Source organism: Anas platyrhynchos, chromosome 3, assembly GCF_047663525.1.
Source record: "Anas platyrhynchos isolate ZD024472 breed Pekin duck chromosome 3, IASCAAS_PekinDuck_T2T, whole genome shotgun sequence".
Taxonomy (NCBI): Eukaryota; Metazoa; Chordata; class Aves; order Anseriformes; family Anatidae; genus Anas; species Anas platyrhynchos.
This window is the reverse complement of record NC_092589.1, coordinates 34,068,744-34,092,044: the sequence shown is the minus strand read 5'-3', so window position 1 is coordinate 34,092,044 and position 23,301 is coordinate 34,068,744. Positions and strand designations below refer to the sequence as shown.

General features: G+C 37.0%; 1 protein-coding gene across 8 annotated transcripts in view; it reads right to left on the bottom strand.

The window, feature by feature from the left end:
* Window positions 1–23,301, bottom strand: part of BIRC6 (baculoviral IAP repeat containing 6) — a 173,593-nt gene that overhangs the window by 121,364 nt on the left and 28,928 nt on the right. For all 8 annotated transcript variants that reach the window (XM_027453918.3, XM_027453921.3, XM_027453924.3 and 5 more), the window contains exons 11-19: window positions 16,231–16,380; window positions 11,552–11,777; window positions 7,063–7,223; window positions 4,211–4,342; window positions 3,181–3,312; window positions 2,712–2,890; window positions 1,908–2,038; window positions 284–445; window positions 47–178 (exon numbers count right to left, since the gene is read on the bottom strand). In XM_027453918.3, the coding sequence (XP_027309719.1) occupies window positions 47–178; window positions 284–445; window positions 1,908–2,038; window positions 2,712–2,890; window positions 3,181–3,312; window positions 4,211–4,342; window positions 7,063–7,223; window positions 11,552–11,777; window positions 16,231–16,380 (1,405 nt within the window). The remainder of the gene's footprint in view (window positions 1–46; window positions 179–283; window positions 446–1,907; window positions 2,039–2,711; window positions 2,891–3,180; window positions 3,313–4,210; window positions 4,343–7,062; window positions 7,224–11,551; window positions 11,778–16,230; window positions 16,381–23,301) is intronic.

The following is a 23,301-nucleotide window of genomic DNA, read 5'->3' as shown; positions in this document are numbered from 1 at the left end:
ACGTATTCACCTTAAATACATGCACCTTAAATGAAATGGCACTCACCTGATGCATAACGCAAGAAACCGTGCACACTTGTGAGCTATGCTCCGCCCAGCTTCAAAGAAACAAACACGTATTATATCAGAGACACATTTACGTGTTTTAGAAAGCAAGCTGTCATTTCCTTCCTTTGAGCTGTAAAAACAAGTTGCATGTATCAGGCAATCATATAAAACTGTTTTTACACAGAACTGATACTGAGAAACAGCTATACTAACTTAAACACAATTTCTCTCTTACCTGCCAGGTCCGTTTGAATACACTCCTGCTAGCCAACAAAGGGTATCTAGCACAAGACTCTGAGCATGTTCTGTGGTCAGACCATCATCTGTCTTTTTGCAAAGCGTAGTGAGCAGCTTCTCGTGGAATTCTGAGAACTGTAACATGGCACATCGCTGAACTCTGCAGGAGGGATAAAAACAAAATTATCCAATATGGCCATTCTTCCATTAAGACAGAATATAAAACTTGAAAGACATTTTAAGAACAGCAAAAAAAAACACCACCACACCAACAACAAACCAAACAAAAAAGATGCCTAAATAAGACTAAACCATCATATGCATATATGTATGATACCCTCCCTGCACACATTCACAACATTCCTGTTTTCTGCTCAGAGCCCTTCCTAGGTGTATATAGTATATAGCAGGTGTATATAGTATATAGTGTATATAATAACCTTGGTGGATTTTTTCCCCTATTAACTTGTCTGGTAACTTCTAAACCTAAGGAAACTTTCATAGTCTACAACATTCTTTGGCAACTAGTCACGCGTATTTACTTCCTGCCGCATTACAGGACTTGCTGCTTCATGCAGGGCTTCCTCTTATTTCATAGCTCTGACAAAATCCATCACCAAAGGCTTTCTGGGAAGTCAGAAGCCTTTTAGAAATCACCTAGATCATGTACAGATTTGTAAAACAAGATTTTTCTTTACAAGAAGCCATGTTGATTCTTCTTGTATTTTCCAGTCGTCCACTGATTTTCTTCTTCACCACAACTTTGTACTGGAGGATTAGTAATGCCAAGAGGCTTACTCATCTGTGGTTACCTGAACCATTCTGTTACAATACTCCTGTCGCCATGTTCTAAAGCATTCCATGGCAAGGAATTTCACTACCATTAGAAGTTCAGCTGTTTCATCTTGGAATACTCCTGGAATTCTTTGGTGAACGCAAACCGGTCCTAAGGAATACTATTGTTCATCTTGTCAATTTGCTCTTACACAATTCATTAAATTTTAGAGACTTTTCTAAACCACACAGAGTAACGGAAGTTGTACATCATTATTTTTTTCCCCTGCCCTTGCAGCCTCTTTGTTTACATTACAGCCAGTGCCACCATTTTGGTGTGGTAGTTGGTAATACAGATTAAAAACTACACTATTCATATTTAGGTCTGTAATACCAATCCATGGAGACCTTACGCAGTTTTTGAGTGATAATTTGATAATTGAATTTGATTCTGAACATTTTGACAAATAATATATTATATGCTGAAAGAGAAAATGTAAAAACAAAAATCAAAGATATTTATTAAAAAAAAAAAAGTCTAAGGTGGTACTTAAAAACAAGTCTAAATCATTTATCTAAATTATTAAGAAAATTGGTATTACTTTCATTTGCCTTTCAAGTCAGGCAAATAATGACTCAGTATTAAGAATTAATTATCTGTTTTTCTATCATAACTTGCACCACACAGTGCCCTCAAACTAATGACTTACTGGACTTCTTATATAAACTGCATTTCATAAATCACTGTTTCAAGTTGTCATTTGAACCGAGATATTTTGAGAACTAAGTATTTCATGAGGACTGTATATGAAGCTAATATTCCTTAGAATTAAAAACCACCTACTAACCTTTCCTTTGAAATTGAAGTTTTTTTAAATCTTCGAATTGTTACAGAGACTTCTTGAAGTAAATCACAGCCTCTAAGATTATCTGATTTTCTTGAAGAATTACTGGCTTCAATTTTGCTAGACGGTTTTTCCTGATGTTTGAGGGGAAAAAACATACAGATTTCAGGAATCACACTGTTTTTAGATTGTTGCAACTATGTTTCTTGTTCAGAATACTGCACATACAGCTCAGTAAAACCTCAGTTTGAGTACTGAAATATTTACTGCTTGTTAGCAACAGCACAGACATAAAAGATTTTTTGAGCTTAAACGTAGTATTGTACATTATTTTACTTAAATGGGCTATTTTTGTTTGTGAATTGTTTTAATACAGAACAGTAAATTGCAAACATTGTTAAATTTGCTATTTTCTAACCGTTCTAATCATTTCCACAAGAGGCACATCATGTCATCCAATCTTACAACAATCAAGAGTAGAATACACACAAACAAATCCTCACAAGAGGAAGAGGTTTATCAGTTACTGAAAACACTCAAGAAAACAGTTTTTTTAAAAAATATGTTCATGATAGGAATGTGGCAGAACAGACCTTTTCAACTGAACTTTTACAGAAGAAAACTTAAAGATGTTAAACTCTGATTCTTTACACTGTTTAGCATTAACACAGTGTAAATTCAAAAAAAAAAAAAAAAAAAAGATAATTTTCCGTGGATCTTAACTCCCCTAACAGCTGTTTTGTTTTCAGATGACACAAACCATAGCAAATCTACAACTTTAACACAGATGTCTTGGCTATTCAGTACCTTGCCTGCCGCGACTTTTGCCAACAAGGAAGCAAGGGAATGGCCCTTGTTCGTCTGAGGTTTTAGGGATGGTATTCTAACAACTGGCCTAATGCCACCATTGCAGATTTCTTCTGTTCCTCTGTCATTCACTGCTTTAACATGAATTAAAAATGAGCGGTACTTGCCACCAGCCATGCCTGGAAGTAAAAAAAAAAAAAAGGAAAGAGGGATGTTGGGAGGAAAATTTATATAGGTAACTAGGACAAGTTGTAACAGAGTTCAATTTCACAGATAGTGTACACAAGCAAAGCTCAACTACATTACTTACACTAGTTTGAAATTGTGACTCATTATTGTAATACCTATTGTGTTATATAGCAGAATTTGTCAATGTGAAGATAAGTGCAAACTGAAGTCCAGCTACAGAAGTATGAAATGCACTTCAGTCACACATACTCTATGTGATTAGCATAATAAATTATTTTACCTTTAACAAGCTTTGGACTTGTTAGTGTCAACATTCCGGCATGTCCTGACAGATCAAGTCCAGTAGCCAACCATACTGGACCACAGAGTATATCTTCTTTATGTTCCTCCAGAAATGGACACAACCTAAGACCTTTAAAAACATGAGTAATACAGACCTTAAATTATAAAATCTCATCCTTTGCATTAAAAATACACAATGTCAAACTGATCACTAAACACACAAACCGTACATTGAAAACCTGACAACTGCTTTAGGTTCACTTGAAGTCTTTTCCCAGTGAGATCAGCAGAGCTAACTGATAGTTTTTGAAACATTTTCAGGTATGTTATATGAATAATATAAATGCAGAGAAGGACTTGGACATAAAAGGAAAAAGTGTAATGAAAGACTGCTGAAAGGACCAAGAAAAGGAATCTTAGTTCTGGAATTGATTCACTCCTACTATGAATTTTCCTGTTCAGAGTCAGTAGCTCTCCTCAGTCAGATCCAATATGATTACCTTTCAGAGCATCTCTTGCAGATTTTGTGGAAGAACACACACACACATTAATAAAAATGATAATAAAAACAGGCAGAGTAAGTCTGATATGACTGAAAGTTAACATGATTGGTTATGAACTCTTTACCAGCTGTTTATAATTTTCTAAATTTACCGCAGCAATCTCTGTAAAAGCCAGGTAGGCAAAGTAGTAAATTTCTGTCATAACTACATAAGAAAACCAAGTAAAATACTGCAGGTATTAGTGTAAGATAGAAATGTACCATATCAATCAACTTTATTTCTCAATTCAAATAAATACTAAACTGCTTTGAAGCACCAAAAAACTCCAGAGCAGTGATTTTTTTTTTTGACTTTCAAGTCATACAGCAAACAGACCAGTGAGAGAGGCAACACTGAGCAGGGCTGAGAAACAGGTATGTTTCAAATGGCTGAGAAATCTTTATGGAGAAATTCCAGTATATAATGAAAAATATTTTTAAAAAGCTCCTATTTTAAACAAACTGTAACAATTTAAGTAAAACTTACATTGTGGTTCCTCTACATCCATATACTGCATTTCTTCATTGAATTCAACTGGTCCTGGCTTTCCATTTCTCTCCGTTTCAATATTATGAGCTGGAGATAAAGGAAACGTGATCTGTCTGTCTACCGCTGCTTCTGAAGAACAAAAACATTAGTAAGATTTGTCAACATTGCTTCGGGTTCACAAAAAGACAGAAACAGTAGCTTAAATTGCAAACGCATTAGCTTTCTACCCAAAGCACTACTGCTAACGGAAGAACAACAAATACACAAAGGTGTGTTTTTCATATTAAGATTGCAACTGAAGTTGCAGTAAATAGTTAAAAAAAAAACAAAACCTTTATTTGAATAACCCGTAAATCAGTTGCTTGAACACCACTCAAGTTATTTTCTTCTAATAATCAACTGCAGATTACTCCTTAAGTACTTAGATTCCAGTAGTGAAATTTTGATAAACTAAACTGAAAATAACTGCATTTTTCACACTGAGCATCAGTATATTATTCTGATAACATCTGAGTACAGTTCTTTTTTCAATTAAATGGTTTTCATGAATCATAGATGAAGAGGACATGCAAGCAAATAAACAAGAAGCATATACAGTGAATTAAGTGGCAGATCAAAACCATTAGTTCCAATCCAGAAGAATTATTCCTCTGGCCTTCTTGTTATTACACACTGCACATTTAACTGGCTCCAGGGGTCTTGTCATACAAGAAATGACTGAATAAATTTTCTCCCCCTACTGATCCTCCTTAGGTCTCATTACCTTAAAAATTCAGTTCCTTTCTCTCCTTACAGGGGGAGAGATGGGAGTTAGCTGAACTTCAGTCTGAATATTTCATGCATTTCCAAGAGCCACCAAACTATTCTGAATATTACTTTTTTTTGCTGCGATTAGGATGTTTTGGTTAATACCCAGCACAGATAAGTCATCTAGGTTTACTTTTCCTTATATTGAAATCCTGTCTAGCACCCTGTTACTTCATTCAACAGGGCATGGAAAGAAGGCAAATGTCATTAAGGCCCTTTTTCAAAAGGCAAGATAGGAAACAACCACATAGTAATACTTAAGAGGATGTTGGTTCGCTGGGGCTTCCCAACCAAGAAGAAAGAGAGACCTTGCAAAGGTTGCCTTGCAGGCACTCTCATATCTCCCAGCCCTTTCCAGGCTGCGTATGTATACTCTGCTCCCTGTTCCATGCTTTCTCCACCATACCCATTACAGAGAAAAGCAAATTCCGTTACACTCCATGTAAGGAAGTGAAGTGTTGATTTCTGGAAGAGTTCTGTCAAGTCTTAAAAGGAAAAAAAATGTCACCATTCTTTAGCATTTTGCATCAGAGTTGAAGATTGTCAGACTAATTTCAACACCCAGATCTGCAGACCCAAGACCAAATGGACTGAATACTAAAATTCATGCTGAAAGCAAAGTGGGATCTGTACAGAAAGGCAACATGATTTGTCTGTCCTAATTTTTGCTTTGATAAAACAAAATGCTGCTGCATATCAAGATGTAGGTATTACTTCAAGCATTAAAGGGAGGAAGAAGCAGCAGCAAGAACATCTGAATGTTGTCCTGTGCTCACAGCTAGCACTGCTAATAAGACTGCTAAACCTTCCTGTACACTGAAAGAATGCACTTTCTCCAAGAAGTTCACTATGTTATTTTATTCTTGCACAAATGCCAGTTTATAGTATTTCTATAAGGAGGCCCTCCAGAACACCTTTTTCTTGTTAGATGCTGGGGGATGCTACAGAGTGAGTAGTTCTAAGAAAGCACGTCAATGATTTTTGGTATGCCCAGGTTCCCTTGGAAAATTTAAAGCTCTGTTACCCTTGTTTAACTGGGGTGCTGTTACTTAGCAGTACAATTAAAAGGGAAAAAAAGAGCTTGTATTATCATGCTTGCTGTTCTCCCCAACACATTTCATATCCAGCAGCCAGTAATATCTGACAGCAAGAGTCCTCTGAAATACTGGAAGCTCCTGGAAGCTTTTCAGAAAGAGGTGGCCAGATAAAGATCACCAATTAACACCTCAATGAAAGAAATACCTTCCGCCTTTAGCAGACAGAGCAAGAGGACATGCAATAAATACTCTCACCACAGGAAAATCTCAATGGAGGCACAAGCTCTTCCACAGCAAAGAAGTGACTTTGCACTTTATTCTACCCCCTTACAGGTTCCCTGAGAGCTAGTAAGATGCAGAGTCCAGCTAGAAGTCTTCCCAAGGCAAGAGCATTCATATCTTTGGTCTACACTGTCAAGGCTGCAAGGAACATAAGATGAAATCATATTGCAGTCTTCACACAGCTTAGTTAATAAGCCAGATGACGAGAGAATTCCCAAGGAAACCAGGTCTTATCTAGTGTAATCAAAAAGAGCCTCACAATTTTCTCTTACACATCCAAGAGGCACTAGTGAATAATCTCCTTCAGTGAGCCAGAACAATAATCTCCTTTAGCTTTTTTGCTAAGATATATTTAAAAAAGAGCAATGCTTGTTTCAGCTATCAATTTCTACAATGAATTACAATTGACAACATATTTATTTTAATGACTGGAGGATTCAAGCAATACAGAAAAACAACTTGTTCAACCTTTTTAAACTATGCACTTTTACATGTAGAAAATTCAGTATTTTGAAACTGTTTATCGAGTTTGTTTTCCCAGTTTACCTTTGAACATGTTAAGTGAAAAAAAGAACATGCTCCTGAGAAATAGAACTAAGGAAATAAAAAATGAAAATATTTACATAATTTCAACCACATCTTCCAGCATACCTCACAGAGAATAAGGAGCTTGAGCAGAAAAAAAACACAAAGTTTTTAAAGAGATCTTACGTGCTTTCTTACCATTGACTTTCCCTAAGCCTGGAGCTTTATTTTTCAGTAAAGTCACTTGGATCTGGGGAATGTTTGTGATGTTTGAGTTCAAAACGAACTTGAAGTCCACATGCCCAACCATACAGGCTTTTGGAAGAACCAGTTCAAAGACATGCTCATCCCAGCTGTTGCTGTCGGGAAACAAGAAAACAATGAGCCACTGTTAAGATTCAGATCAAGCAGACAGCTTTACCCAGTGCATTCTTCATCTATGCATATGTTCTTTAAAAAAAGAAAAAAACTATTTTGTGTTAGTTAACATACAATTTCTAACATAGAAGCCTTTCAAGCTGTGATTGACCACCTTCACTTTGTAAAGAACACTTTAAAAGCCAATTAATAAAATAAGGGAGGGTGAGTCAAAGACTGGATAAAAGCAGCAGTGAAAAGATTCCCTGTTATCTTCGTTACAGTCCTGCTACATACAGTCCATATTACTAAAAATATCAGTTTCGTTTCTAGAAAAACATTAAACGAAAAAAACAACACACTAAAAAAGGATCTTTCAGTTGCTGAACAGTATAAAAACATGAAAGTAAATGCGTTGCAATCTTGCAAGTTGGTCTTCTGTACTGGGAAGTGTTAAACATGGTCACTTTTCAGTATTACAACAGTTACATCTAGAATGCTCAAAATACTACTTTAAAAAAAAAAAAACAACAATTTTTCTTTTTTTAATACATCTGATAATTTATACAGCATGAGAAGTGCTTCTTACCAAGTATAACACACTTATAACAGATTCCAGGTACACATAAAAAGCTGAGTTTTAACTCCTCCTGCTTACAAACAGAGCATTTGCCCAGTTCCTCCAATGGCTGGAAATGACTTTACAGAACACATCCATTTAAGAAATTGTAAGCTTTATCTTTAAAAAACAAGGTGTAACACTTCTCATACGTTTGCATGTTCCTATTGTCTGCCTACATGCATATACAAATTACTAACACTTTCTATTAAAACACAGGTCACAATTGAGGTTATCATAATTATTTAATCTTATTAAACCATGTCTACTTAATTTTATGCCACCGAACAAAGAAGAGGAGTTAAAAAGAAGTTTTACAACAAAACAGTAGTCTGTCTCAGAAAAGCAGGGCTGGCAAACTAGTAAGCGGGCAGAAGGGCAGCACTATTCATGCTATGGCAGAAAACTTCTAGACCAAGAGGAAACCAGAAGCCAAGAAGCATAAACAGCATTTGCAATTCAGACAAACATGGTACAAACCACACTGTTGTACACCTCTAGTAATTTACCACTGATCACATAGAAAACCAGTGACAGGACTTCTGAAGTTGCATGCCAGCTTCCCAGAAGCAGCAGTATCAGAAATTATTTATTTTGGGGGCTGGTCAAAGACGGACAGTATACAGCTTGTGGCTTTGATTTAAGAAGCAACAGTCGAGAATTTTCAGCTATGGTACAAACTCAGATATGCAGAATAACAAAAATTCATCCTACAACTCCAGGGAAAAGCAAGCATTAACACTAAGACCACATCCGAATCATTCATACCTTTCCTCTGTCCTTTAAGATACTTAGCCCACTACAAAACAGGCAGGTTTTGTTATTTATTTTTAATGTGTTTTGATATTCCTATGGGGTCATGTAAAACATGGAGTCAATGAGACATTCAAAGGAACACTCAAAAGCCTTCTGAACTACCAAGTAATATTCTGCTCATCCAGTTCAAAACAAATCTGTGGTACAAGTAGAGAAATGAATACAAATCACTTGGTCTCAGTTGTCTGTTGTACTCGGTGTGTTGGAAGATGCACACTGCCATACCAAATTAGAACAGCAATTTGCTTACCCTAGAAGTATTTTTGAGAGAATTCAGTAGCAGCTAAAGGAAGTTTTAAGTATCTCTCAAAAGGCACAAAGGGAATAATGACCCTCCATGTAGGTCTCACATTAATCTGCAATAGCAAAGAGATCTTCTCATACCTGTGGCAATGAACAATCTAATGTCATGAATAAAAAATTTCTCCCTTTTAACCAGTTTCTGAATTCCCCATCTCTCTGTTAAGCACATCCTTACATTTGTGTGCAAATTTTCAAAGAAGACAAAAAAATCATGTACTTCCTCATTATTTTCTCAATATTTCAGTACATGCACTCCAAATTTAACTTTTCTCTGATAGCCTGAGTTACTTTAACAACTTTTCTCACCTTTGGAACCCTCCTAATTTTATAGTATCTTTTTTAAAGAAGAACACATAATCAAGACTATGTTCTAAATGCAAACGCACCATCACTCTTACAACTATCTACGACATGTTTTCCAACACCCCTCTTCATACCTTTTCTAAAACATCTCATCAATGTTTGATCTTCCACTACAACTCCGCTTTACGCTGCACATCCATTTCCAGGCAATGACCACTGGAAACCACATGAATAGCTAACTCTTCCTTCCTTCACTTATTCTCAGAGTATCTTATACACAGACATATTTCCCACATTTCAAAAAAAATCGAGACAAATAAAAGGACACTCAGATGTCACTGTTTTAGCAAAAAACCCTAGGAATTCATGTACTTTTGAAAAATAATCTATCCAATTTAACATGCAAGTTAAAATTTTCACCGAATAGGAAACATTGATGTTTAGATGATAATTCATATGGTAAAACAGATTCTGCTTTTTCAGTTTTTCTTTGTTACATAGCCTTTTAAAAGTAACAAAGTAGGACTGAAAAAGTGTAACATAATGACCTTCCCTGAAACACATTTATAGCTTTATTTCCTTCTAGCTATTTGGGAAGCAAAAGAATTACTTTATCAAGTTGCATTACTCATCCATCTAAACCTGTAATCCCGCATCTTGATAAGAATCAGCATAAGGCACTCAAAGAAAAGATAAAAGAAGCCTCATATTAAGTCAACAAACCCTGAAATCACAAAGTTTCTTCCCAGATATCTTTTAATTAAAAACTAACTTTGCTCTCAACCTTAAGAACCTATATTTTATCCTACAAAGGGGCTGTAATTTGATCATTTTCTACGTGTCATTTGGCAGCTGTTAAAGTTCTTCATTACTAACACAAAATTTTCAATTTTACCTCTTTGCATTCCTATTTTACTTTGCAGCAGAAGTAATTATTTTCTTCTAAGTCAACAAATATTAGTAAGATTTCTTTTTTATTAATTTTATTCATATCTTAATTCACTTTGGTAGATTTTTACTTTTTCAACTGTTGCTGGACACACTGGATCATCAACAGATGCAACTGGAAGTTGTTTTGCATGGAAAGGCCTCCTTTCCACATGGCACAAACAGAATATTTCACTCATGCAAAGCAAAATCACTAGATAAAGACAGCTTTCAAAACCTGTAATGTTCTGTAAGTTTTTAACCATAATTTATGAATATTTAAGTTAAAGCAAGTTCAGTTTATGTTAGGTGTCAGCCCTGGAATGCCTGCAACCCATACCTTCCAGACCTGTTTACCCATCTGAAACGTCTCATTAACATTTGCTAGCTTTCACTTATTTCACACATTTCTTTCCCTTCACATATGAACTCTAGCTCCCCTAGTGTCTTTGGGCCTTTGTTTCCACTCTATGAGCACTTAGATTCTGCATTAATATCTAAAACTTAGACATCAGTGGGATGGATGTGTAACAGTTTAATCCAAAACACCTTGTAGTACATTATTACACATTTCTCTTCAAAAACATACTACGCAACTCAAATTTAGCCTGTGTTTTTCCAAGTATTTTTCATGAAAAAAAAAAAACACACAAAAACAAAAACAAAAAAAACAACACATAGAAAACTACCTTAGCTAGGTTTTAACCAACTCCTCAAGGAGACTGCAATACAGCTGTTCCAGCCTCTAAAATCGCAGAAGAGTTCCAAGTTCACACACATGCTGTGTCAGCACAATTCATATCAATGGAAATATTGCCTACATTTTAGCACAGCAAAGGCACTATATTGGCTCAAGTATCGTCTCACATATAAAGATTTTACTTGACAAGAGCAGATATAAATCCACACTCTATTTTCACATTTTAAGGTAAAATGCAACACAACGTAGTTTAGGACAACGACTACATTCATACTGGCACCTAGAGCTTGTGTTTTCCGACTAAAAAATTGCTAAGAATTCGCATATACATAAGAGCGAATCAGACTTTTTATAGAACAAGAATACCTAATTCTGGCAAATATGCTTGTCTAATTACATAAAGAAATACAACTTTGGTGTATAAAAATATACGAATTCAAAATGTGATTTTTCAATTTGTTTCCAAGTCCATTACAACAACTATGGCATGAAGAGCTTCCTTGCAAACTATGAAATAAGGACTGGTATCTTTGAAAACACATACTCTTAAACTTGCACACTATTTTAAAACAATTAAATCACTTGAAATTTGTGATTACACCAGCTACACACGCTGGTTAAGCAATACACACGATTCTTTTTTGTACCATTACCCTATTTACCTGTCTGTCTGTAGCTTCCAAGTTCGAGTATGTTGAGCTGCATCTCCATGGTGCTGCTGGTGCAAATGCTGAGGATGCCTCCTTTGCTGCTGCTCTTGCTGGACTTCTACCCAACAGGGAGGGACAGTGGCTGAAAATCGTGGTGTTAAGGTCTCAAAACGGGTCAGTTCTACCAGGGACGTCAGTGTTTCAAGGGAAAATGGCTGGTCCACCAAAAGATCAACTCCTGAATAATTAAAGAACATACATATTTGTTATGCAGATGTATTTATTTCCCAGAACATCCTATAAACAGTTTGAAATATAACCAAACTGCTGCAGTAAAATTAATGTCTGTGTGACACAAAAATTAAAAAAGTGCTAGCCCTGAAGCTGAAGCCAGTATCCTTTGAAGATAACTAATTTGGAGTAAGTTTTCTAAGTACTGAGATCTCTGAGCATGCTGTCTGAGATTCAACCAGAAGCATCCCAAGAAATAGTTAGCCAGCTACACTTTGATGATATAAAGCTGATTAAAACATTTTTACACCCTTATGGACTCAGAGAAAAAAATAAATACATTCCATGAAAACAGCCACATGGAATTACTATGGAGTCAAAATATTTTTATCACTGTCGTTTAAAACATTGCTTTGGCACCTGCCTATCAATGCAGACTTATTTTATGGTAGATCAGTAGAATGCTTTGGAAGCTCTCAGTTTAGCTTAAAAGAGGAATAAAGGAAAAACAAGCATGCTTTATATAATGCACTGAAAAGACACCGTTCCTAAACAAGTATCTTGTCTTCATATTCAAATCTTGCCCTGAGGAAACAGGTTCACTGGATAATAATCTAGAACTCTACAAATAATCAGGTTTCCTCCAACAAAAGCATTGAAAACATTAGAGAAAATAAGATATGCATAATGACCGTTTTCTTAGATTTTGAGCATTTTCTCTTAAAAATATGTTTCAGAAAAAAAAAACAAAACAAAAAAAAACAACAACAACTTTTAGTTGTAAAGGAAAACTCAGCACCAAAAGAAATACCACACCCTCAGTGCAGAGTCTGAACCTAGACACTATCTTGCAAAGCAAGCATGAGTGAAATCAGTAACAAGATCACATCCTCTAGCTTGAGAGGAGAAAACACGCACAATTCTTCCAGAAAAGTGAAGAAGCTCAAGATGAGAGACCCAGGGTCAGGCAGAAAATTCACTCATACTGCAGAAGCTGTAACTTCTGCTTTTTAGTCTATGAAGCGCAAAAAAGCTAAAAAGATTAAAAATGCTGCAGAAATTTAATAATACAGAGAACACCTTCGTTTTATTTATCTTTTACTGCCAAATATGAACCTTTTTAACTGTGCGATATTGCAACAAGAACTGAGATCATAGCTCAAACTGTATATCAGTTCAGTATTTCAACAGATTGGATTTTTTGCTAATTTGCTCTCCTTCTCCCCTCCAAAAGCAACTGTTACAGATTCAGAGCAACCATATACATCAGGCCCTGAACCTGAAAAATTAAAGACTTAAGTATGCTTGACAGCACTGGAAAATTATCTTCTTCTGCAAAATTACATGACTTTTATTGTACTGTAATAATGAGTTACAGTAAGTTGAAGTACTAGTAGCAAAATAAAAAAGGTGTTTCAAACTGGTTCCAAGTTGATTAAAAAAAAAAGAAAAAAAAAAAGACATATTTTACATTACTTTACCACAAAAACACCCCTTCCCTTAAAAGGAAATTGCAATTAAGATGCATGACCTGGTAGATCTGGTAGTGTTAACACATTTCCTTCTACAACAATACCCTTTAAAATGCAGCCAAACTGTAAATGCAACTGTTCCAGAGTGCATACAGTGGAGAAACAAACATGAACAAAACACTCGATATGATATGTACAATAGACAGACAAAAGCTTGTGCTTGTCACTGGGGGTTCTATCCTGACCACAGCTACAGTTTCAGAGAACACCAAAGTGATTTCATAAAACAGCCTGATGCTGTCTGCCACCAACTGTGACATGGGACATAGGTTAAGGCTTTATGCTCAGTCAGATCAGCCTAGGAGTTCGGTTCCCCAGAAGAAAAAGCCTACGTCTTTCTGAAAAAGCCTACGTCTTTGAGCTACGTCTGTCTGAAAAACATGCAAAGAAATGGACAAAAACATTTCTTCTTGACATACCTGGATTAAAAGAGAAGCAACACTGATGTGATGGATGCTGGGGGCAACGCCTGAGGATGATCCCTATCATTCTGACAGCTTCATTACTTCAGAGGATGTTTGCACAGTCCTAGCAATCACTCACACACACATTAAGACTCCAGTATTATGGGCACAAATATTGTTAACCCAGGCAGTTCTAAGAACTCTTCAGTCTTTTAGGTTCAACCTCCTGCCTAGCCCCTCATTTGGGGGCTGGCTTCCAATGATTATCCAACTCCTCACAGCTTCTAGGAGCTCAGCCTGAGAGCACAGCAGAACAGTACTCGATTTGTCTGACCGCTGCTATTTCCAGCATCTCACTGGGAACAAGTACAGACCAAGATCAAGCAACACTACACTCCCTGAATTATATTAGTGCTTAAAGGAAGACCTGCAACTTGGGGGCTACTTAAATGTATAACTATTTAGAAGTTCACGCATAAGTAAATCTGTTGCACTAGGTCATATTTCAGTACGGTCTATACTGCAGACTGCATGGAGGAGAGTTAAAAAATAAATAAATAATTTTGCCATCACATTACTGGCAGAATTTAAATGGTAATTATCATCATTTTGACTCATCAGGTTGGTCAAAGTTACCCTCTGAGTGGAAGTCACTTAAATCTGTTAAGCTATTGTAAAGGGAATGCATCTAATGAAGCAGATTTATGTCCTGAATATTCACATTCTCTATGAAGAGTTTACTGCTTCATTTGCCATTACCAGAAGAAGAAAGGTGCAGAAGAAAACCACAGCCTTCCTTCCCTCACGTATGTACAGCAGTTTAGTACTTAGCAGTTTTCAAACTTCAGGAATGGTTCCTTTGGAGAAAGAGGAGCAGCAAGAGAAATTCAGTCCTCAAAGCCATAGTGCAGAGCAGAAGACAGCAACTGCTGTACTGCTGCGTAGAGGTAATCTTATACTGAAAATCAACTTTTCCTTCCCTCTTTTGATTTCTTTCCTGCTTGCTAAATAAAATCAGGAACCTTACAAACAGAGCCCAGAACAACGCGTCATAGGGCCGGATGCAAGTAGGATTTTGGGGAGACAGACAGCAAGTAGGCTGGTGACAGATGCCATTCATTATCCAGAACCATCCCTGTATTGCCACTCAGTCCCTCCCAGCTTTTGTCCTCTGTACCTGCAGTAGACACTCTACCATCACCCACAAAAAAAAATAAACATAATTTCTCTGACAGTCATGGCCGCAAGAATAAATTACATTCTACCATTGCTTTGCCTTCATACTTCACAGATTCATTTTTTTTTCTAATTTAAGAGTCATCGGTTTCCTGCATAGCCCTACTTCTGTCCCAACAGACATGACCAAAACCTCCAAACTCCAACCCAACTGAAATAATGCGTCTCTATCAACAACAGCTGCAGGTTAAATCAAAATGAAAAACACAATATTTTTACAGTTCTCTCATCAACAGTTCCCCCAAACAACCACCACCACCACCAAAACAGCTAGACTATACTTCAGAAACCTCAATATGACTCAAATCTTCCTCGGGCTTAACCAACAAAATTAGATTTGTTAAGTCTTAGTGCCAAATTATTTACAATGAAGCATACTTCATGTGGACTGAGAAAAGATATGAGGGCCCCACAGGAGCTCACATAACCTGCACACACACCATTTTCTCCTACAAGCAGGAGGAGACCCTCCTGTTTTTCAACCTTTTTATGTGACTACTTAAATGAACTTTACCTCTCACCAAAGCACCTGGTTTACCCAAGTGGGCCAGGATACTACAAAAGCAAGCGGATGGCAGAACTGGGTGAACAAGAACTGCAGTAAAGACCTAAATATCATGTTTAAGCTAAAAATGGAATTTGGACAATTAGAAACAATTGTTTCTTTCAGTCCAAGAGCAAACAGCTTTCCAGGAAGCAAACTGACATGTAAATGATGGCAGATTTTGAGCAAGGCTCAACCTAAATCAACTATGAGAAACAGAAATCCAAGACTTAATACCTTAAGTTTATTTCACAACAGCAACTGCACTACTTCAAGTATAGATACCATTAACTTCATTGCATGCAAAAATACTTATCAAATAAACTTTGCAAAGTTTTCTTATGTAGAGCTGGATGTCGTCTGCATGAAACTAAGACAACTTTAGATGATGAACATATTATTTTTGTTCCAAATAATCAGTTCAAGCCTATTTAAATTGTGAGGGAAGTTCAGTGTCTGCACAATTACCTGTTTTTTTCCTTGTTTGCCCTGCTTATGATAACATGCAGTGATTGGAAAAACAATCAGTTACACAAAAGGATTTTTGAGAATTGGGAAGTGCTAAAATGTTACACTTGTATATAAGCAGTGGCAAATATACATAAAAATTACACAACCCAACCGCAGGGTAATAAAACAAAGTATAAAATTATTATTTATATTAAATAACTCACAATCACTTCACCATGCAACTTCCAAGAATAATAAAAGCAATATAATTATGTTTAAACATGTACAATTTACCTGTAATGCCTGGACTGGAAGGGTTAGATAAGGGCTTGGCACCTTCTGAAGACTGTTCTACACTTTTGGAAAGGGATCCATCTACGAGTATATCAGCTTCATCTATGTCATCACAGGTTCCTCCAATCTGAAGGAAATGAAGTTCTCCACCTAAAATCATCAGACAATGAAAGAAGCAAATTTAGACACGCATATGGTTAAACTTGATTCATAAGACAAGCTTCCAGACAAAGTGCTACACAATTATGACTACAGTCATAGTTATACAGGACCTGGAACATGAAAACTCATTTTGCTTTATTGCTATGACATTTTTCAGGGTGAACTACCAAAATACTAACTTCAGCTGTGAATCTCACAAAGGGAAAGAAAATATTAGGGAAGAGGGGGATAAAAGGCAATTAACTAAACAAGTCCCAGTAGAAACCCCAATCATAACAATTGTGATACTTTCCATAACCCAAACCATGAGTTAAACAGAAACTGTTCCACCACGTCAGCTAAGGCCTTCATACTTTGTTTGTACACATTGCATACGTTTCCTTTCCAAGTTCAATATCTGAGAATTGAACAAGTCATTTTCCCGCTGAACTCTCCTAAATAAAGGGCTCTTCATATCTTTTAACAGACTTCGAATAACAACACTGGTCAGTACAACAGTCAGAAGGGCAATTCCAAAATATTCAGTGGACAAAATGTATTGGTGGAATCCTGAAATCATTCAATGAAGTTGCCCATCATAAATGACAGAATTCATCTGTGCCTATCGCTGGTGGTAAACAGAGAAATCACTGAGAAAAAAAGTAAGGTCATGGAAAAATGTTTTTAACAGTTTTAGTAGTCACAAAAATCCCAATTACTGGAATATATATAGAGAAAAAAGAAATCCTGCAAGGCCTTCTATGGTTTTTTTTGCTTTTTTTTTTTCTGAAAATTGATAGCAGAATGCCCTTCAGCACCTGACTCGTTATGAAAAACCTTGCTAGGCAAACTGTCCAGGTCAACTGAAACAAACAAACAAACTTGAGATAATGTAGGTAATAAAAATCCAAAATAAAAGCATAATCAGCAGGTCCATGTTTTGCACTGGGGGAGCAGGAGGAAGTGAAACACACAGAGATTAAGGCACAAAGAGAGATGGTGCAAGGTTTTACTGGATCTCAGTAAGAAAGACCCATTAAAAACACCTTAATAACATTACTGTTTTAACAAGACTGAATAAAAAGAGGACTGTTAGAGCTTGAATCACCAAAAAGGAGGAACCGCCCAATGGCCAGAATTGATGCTACATGCTGTGGGGTCAGAGTGATACTGCATGAGAATAGGGCTCCTGGTGTCTGAAGGGACGTAAGATTTACCATCTGCATTTTCTTTTCAGTTTATCTCTTTAAAACAGTTATTTTATTAAGCCACTAAGCCATTTCCTATTGGGCTTTTCTTACAGAAATCCCATAAGAAGCCCACACTGCCTCTTCTGCACTCCATACACCCACCCCGATGCAGAACAGTATGTCAGCAGTAGATGCCAAGAGCAGAGAAAAAAAAGAATAGTTCTAGTAAATAATGCTTAGAGTGAACTTCCTTAAGATTATATTGCTCACAATTATGGCAATTAACATTATATAGCTCACAACCACACAGCAATTTTCTTAAACAATGAGAATTAGGGACATGTTAGGAAACTCAGCTCCGTTTGGTGGTAAGCCAAACCTCAGTTCTTTCCCATTCTGTTTACTGCCCAAAGATCCATGATCTGCGTGATCTCAGTGATCAAAACCCGAGAATCTCCTGTCCTGGAAAATAGCACAGCCGAGTGAAATGGAAGTTCAGACTGACCTGGCCATTTACCAGTTGTATGGCTCAGAGCAGGAGACAGGGAAGTTGTGGGCTTGTCTAAGGGAACGTGATGCCAAGGTCTACTCAATCTGTAGGTGGTTGGATTTGTTTTGTTTTAACCAACAATCATTTTGGAATTGATCATTAGCTAATGAATTAGCTGCCAATAAATTGCTAATTGGTAATAGTAGCAAGTACTGCTAATTAACAGCAGCAAAAAAAAGCCTTATGATTTTAGCCACACTACAAGAAGAGTAAGTCCCTGAATTCCTAGAAGATTCCACCACTCTTCGAAGAAAATCTCTGTGCTAAACTTGAAATGTCTCACTTATTTATTGTTTTTAACATGTTTCTGTGAAAAAACTTTATCATGAACATTAGCAATACTGTATTAGCCTATAAATTAATTAGTGCCTGTGCAAGCTTTCCAAAACCCTGCGGGTGGCTTTGCTTCTGTGTCACAGAAGAGGTGGTTGTTCTCACAGAACATCTCAGGATGACCTTCTGACGATGCCTGCTTATTTGTTGTAGTGTTACCATAGCTCCTGTAGTCAAGTGCCAGAAAAAAAATCTGTGCAAAAGTCAATGTTGATTTGTCATCCTTGCTTTATTTATTTATTTATTTGCTTACTTGTTTATTTGAGTTCTTACTTGCTTGTGGTATGTACTACCAGACTGAAAGGGACTCACGATGTTTACTACTAGAATTATAAAGTACTGGATGAGTAATTAGTAGTTTACCTGAAGACTTCAATGCTTGTATCAATTTTGGACAGAGATGACAAATGCTTCTGTTGCACTAGCAAGAAGACATTAAAGCTCACACTGACTTTCTCAGTGATCATAAAGGAGAATAATTAGAAAACAGTATCACTATATTTCCTGAAAATAGCAGGTAGAGCATTAAAAACATGGGTAGAGTCATAGAATCATAGAATACCCCAAGTTGGAAGGGACCCATAAGAATCATCGAGTCCAACTCCTGGCACCACACAGGTCTACCCAAAATGTTAGACCATGTGACTAAATGTGCAGTCCAATCACTTCTTAAATTCAGACAGGCTTGGTGCAGTGACTGCTTCCCTAGGAAGCCTGTTCCAGGGTATGATCACACTCTCGATGAGGAACCTCTTCCTGATGTCCAGCCTAAACTTCCCCTGCCTCAGCATGACACCATTCCTGTGGGTCCTATCACTGGTGATTAAGGAGAATAGGTCAGTGCCTGCCTCTAGTTTAATTCTGAACTGTATTTAAAATCTCTAACTTGCTCAGATTTAAGAACCTGGTGGGTTAGTTACACATATGGAAGGTAAAAATCAGAAATCCATCCAAATGAATCCCAAGCTTCCTTCCATCACACCAGCAATCAGTTCCAGGAAGGCAGCGTTGGCACAAGTTAGAGGACATGTCAAAGAAAGCCAATCTGGCAAAGTGTTTGATACACTCAAGGTATCCTACATCTTGGCAGGAACTTGGAACAATGACACAGATGTCGACAGCTATCACAACACAAGCACACAATCAACCAATACCCCAAAGATAAGGGCATTAAGACCACTAAGCCATACCACAGGCAACTAGCCAATAAACAAGGGTTGGTTCCTACATACTAGTTCGGAACACCTCTAAGATTTCCCCAAGAAAGCTTCCCAAAGCCTCGCTCTAACAGAATTTTCTCTATTCTTGGACATTTCAGCTGTAAAATTCCATCCTGGGTCACAAAAAAATAGAATGCGATTGACTAGAGACGAGTGAAAGCTACCATGCCGGGCAAGGAATAATTAAATGCATTATTATGGGAAAACGGAAAATCAGCTAGCCAGCAGTTCTGTAAAAGAGGTTCTTGTGAGTCATAAGATGAACCCGTTTCAGCTTCCTGCTCCAAAGTGCAAACGTCCTAGTGTGTACATGCACAGACAGTATGTACAGAGCGCAGTTATTAAACAGAAAAGAAGAATTCCTTTAAAGACATCTGTAGGATTACTGTGGCTGTTTCTGGGTCAAGAAGCATGTGGACTTGAGAAGATCTTTTGGGAAGGGAGTGCAATACTTGTTTTTTTTTTTTCTTCTTTCAAAGCCCCTGAGGGAAGTTTAAAACAACTGAGGTATTGAGCTGATGAAAACAAATGGCTTGAGGTCCCCACTCCCTTTTGTAGGGATCTTTGCCATGTCAATTAAGGACGGCACAACTGACTCCAATCAGCACAGATAACACAGACTAGAGACCAGAAAAAAAGAATTCATCAAGGACATTGTGCATTAGAAGAAATTCTGTGAATAGGCTGTTACCTCTCCAATGCAGAAGAACCTCAAAAACAGGTTGATCTCCTTCTGAAAGGGTATGTGTAATTGATCCTGACCTTGAGATGATCTCCTTAGGATCATTTCCAACAATAATTCTGGCAAAAAAACTCAGTCCCTCCCATCCCCATTAGATCCCATCGCCTATGAAGGCAGAAAATTGAAAACACTTGACTGATTCCTCAACTTCAAATATGTTAATGCACAAGGCTGACAAAGCCCAGTGACAGAGACAAATAAGACATGAAAACAAAAACAGAAAAAAAGCTAGAGAGAGTGATAAATACACTCCATACAGCTCAAGAGCAATAAATTTGTTATAACTGAGTGGCACAAAATTTGGTGGTGTTTGTTCTCAAATGTGTGGAAGTGCCATCCAGTTCTGTCAAGCTTGCTACAAGAAATATTAGCACATACAACTCAATTTTTGACAAGACCAAGCTTCAGCCTGAAAAAATCGCTACTTTCTCAGCAAAGGAGAGTGACAAAAACTCCTGTTATAACGCAGCACTGCAGGCAAGAACTGGGCAAAATTAGGTACACAAAACAAATGCCCCAAAACATGGCAAAATAGACATCTAAAGAAAAAAGAGCTTATAGATGAACATATAAAACAACTGCTAAGGTATTAACGTGCAGGATGGGTTACATACAATGTTTGTGGTCTTCTTTAACGTTTCCTTTTTTTGAGTAATTAGAAAAAGACAATATCCACCAGAACTGATCCAATGTACTCCAGAAAACATGACATGCAAGAAGCTGGTTATGCAACTGCAAATGGAGCTGGGAAGCAACATGGGTAGAAAAGAGGATTGCTAGAATAAAAAAGCAGTAAAGTTCCTCCTTCTTATGATGATAACAAGAAGAAAACTTTCTTCTTCCCACTGCTTTTCCCCAAACTACTTCAATAATTAAACTGAAAACGTTAACTACATTAATTTAGGGAACTACTGAAGAATCATTTTTTAAAACAAATCAACCTTCTGTTGAGACTTTTGCTAGATGAAATGCAAAACCAAATACTAACATTTTCAAGGGGATCAATATGCAAATGATTTACTGCAAAACCTTCACTTGCTATGGATATTTCAAAAGCAGATTTGTGAAAGAATTAGATTGCAAATTTCAGGTGAGCACAATCCAAGAATACTTCACTGACTTGAACATACTCAAGCACTCCAGAGCCACTGCACAGATTTTAGCACCTACTTAATCATGCAGTCTGGGTGAAAAGTACTTGCTTTATTTATCATAGCAACACCCTGAAAGTTTCTACTTCTGAGAGCATTTGATTTATTTGAAATGCCACCCCACTTTCCTACTTGATAATATTTCTTCAGAAAGCTTCAGACATTGAAGTTCCTAACATCGGTAGCAGTGAATGGCTAAGGAAACATCCCAAAACAAGAAAAGAAAATAGTAGAATGCATGGTGTGGACTGTTCACTTAAGCAATCTTTGGTAGGCCTGCAATAGTTAGAAGAAAAATGATTAGATGAAAACAGATTTAAAGAGTGCGGCGATAACTGTTGCCCTTGAAATTTACCCATCCAAAACAAATTATATCTGGTCCTCTTAAACACCAGATCATAGAGGTCAAGTACCACTAGAAGGCCACTCCACTGCTGTGAGCCCGCTGCAGAGTTTAATAATAAAGCATATTTTGGATGCTACTGAATTTAAGCCAAGTTTCATATTAATGACATGATGCAAAAATGTTTAACAGCCCCAAGTGATAACAAAGCACTGCTAAGAGGGATATTAACCATAGTTTACCTTGGCCAAGGGTAAGAGAAGAAAGCAAAACACAGAGATTAAAGTCTATTCTCTGCTTGCCAGAACTGGAACCAAGAATATACTTCACCACCTCACCCCAGAGGTCAACTACAGACACTCCTTCACGGAGAAGCACCTGCGGCTGACACCAAGGTGCAATATTTTTAAGTGGGATAAGCATAATTATTCCCAACCCACAAAGATGATTGACGTCAAATGCAAGTCGAAAACATCTTTACATAAAAACATTCAAAGCCTGAAACACCCATTCACACAAATATATTTTTTTCCAGTTATATCTTAAGGGCAGCTACAGAGAGAATTATGATCTACCAAGGATGCTAGCATGTCAACAAGCATCTTCTGCTGGAACAGGAGAGAGTTGGCTTTTCTACATCCAAAACTTGGAGATGTTCAAGTACCTTCTCCCACCACCTGAGCAAGTAAATAGTAAAGAACATACTGCTCAGCCCATATTCTTGAACGCTTTTCCCATGACCTCCAAGCACTTCCAGTGCATGTTTGTTCAAAAGCATTTACTTAACATGTTCACCTGCGTCACTGCACTGCAAGCTACCTGCTAGGATTAACATTCAATACACCAGTGAATGTGGCCCTTCTCCTTTCAACACCAGTCTTCCTTACACGGTCTGACTGCAGCCACATCCCCTACATGGTAGTTAAGACAGAAGAGCAAAGACTGCGAAGGGATTTTGGAAGAAGCGTAAGAAAACTGCACTTAAGATAAAATAATGAAAAATCTTTTTGGCCATCTGGCAGATAAGCAAGCAATTTTACCCACTTACAGTAGCAGGATTAAAGGACTGAACGCAAGTTAAGGGAAATCTATTCCTTACACTGTCATTCAAATATACACCTAGATATAGAATGGAAGAAGTTAAATAAATAGTTGAGCTTTTTGGTTTGCTCTTTCTTTTAGTATTTCCGAGTTTTCTAGAGTACTGTTATTTATACTTAAGATCAGATCATTCTTTATAAAGCTCCAAATTCCACATGAAATACTAGGACTCTAAGGTTTCAGATGTATCTTTTATCAGATCCTGAAATCCAGACCTCTAATGAATATTGGTCCCTAAACATCTGTGATGACTTTGTACTTAATTTCTCAAAAGAGAAAAACTATGTAAGCAGAAGTGAA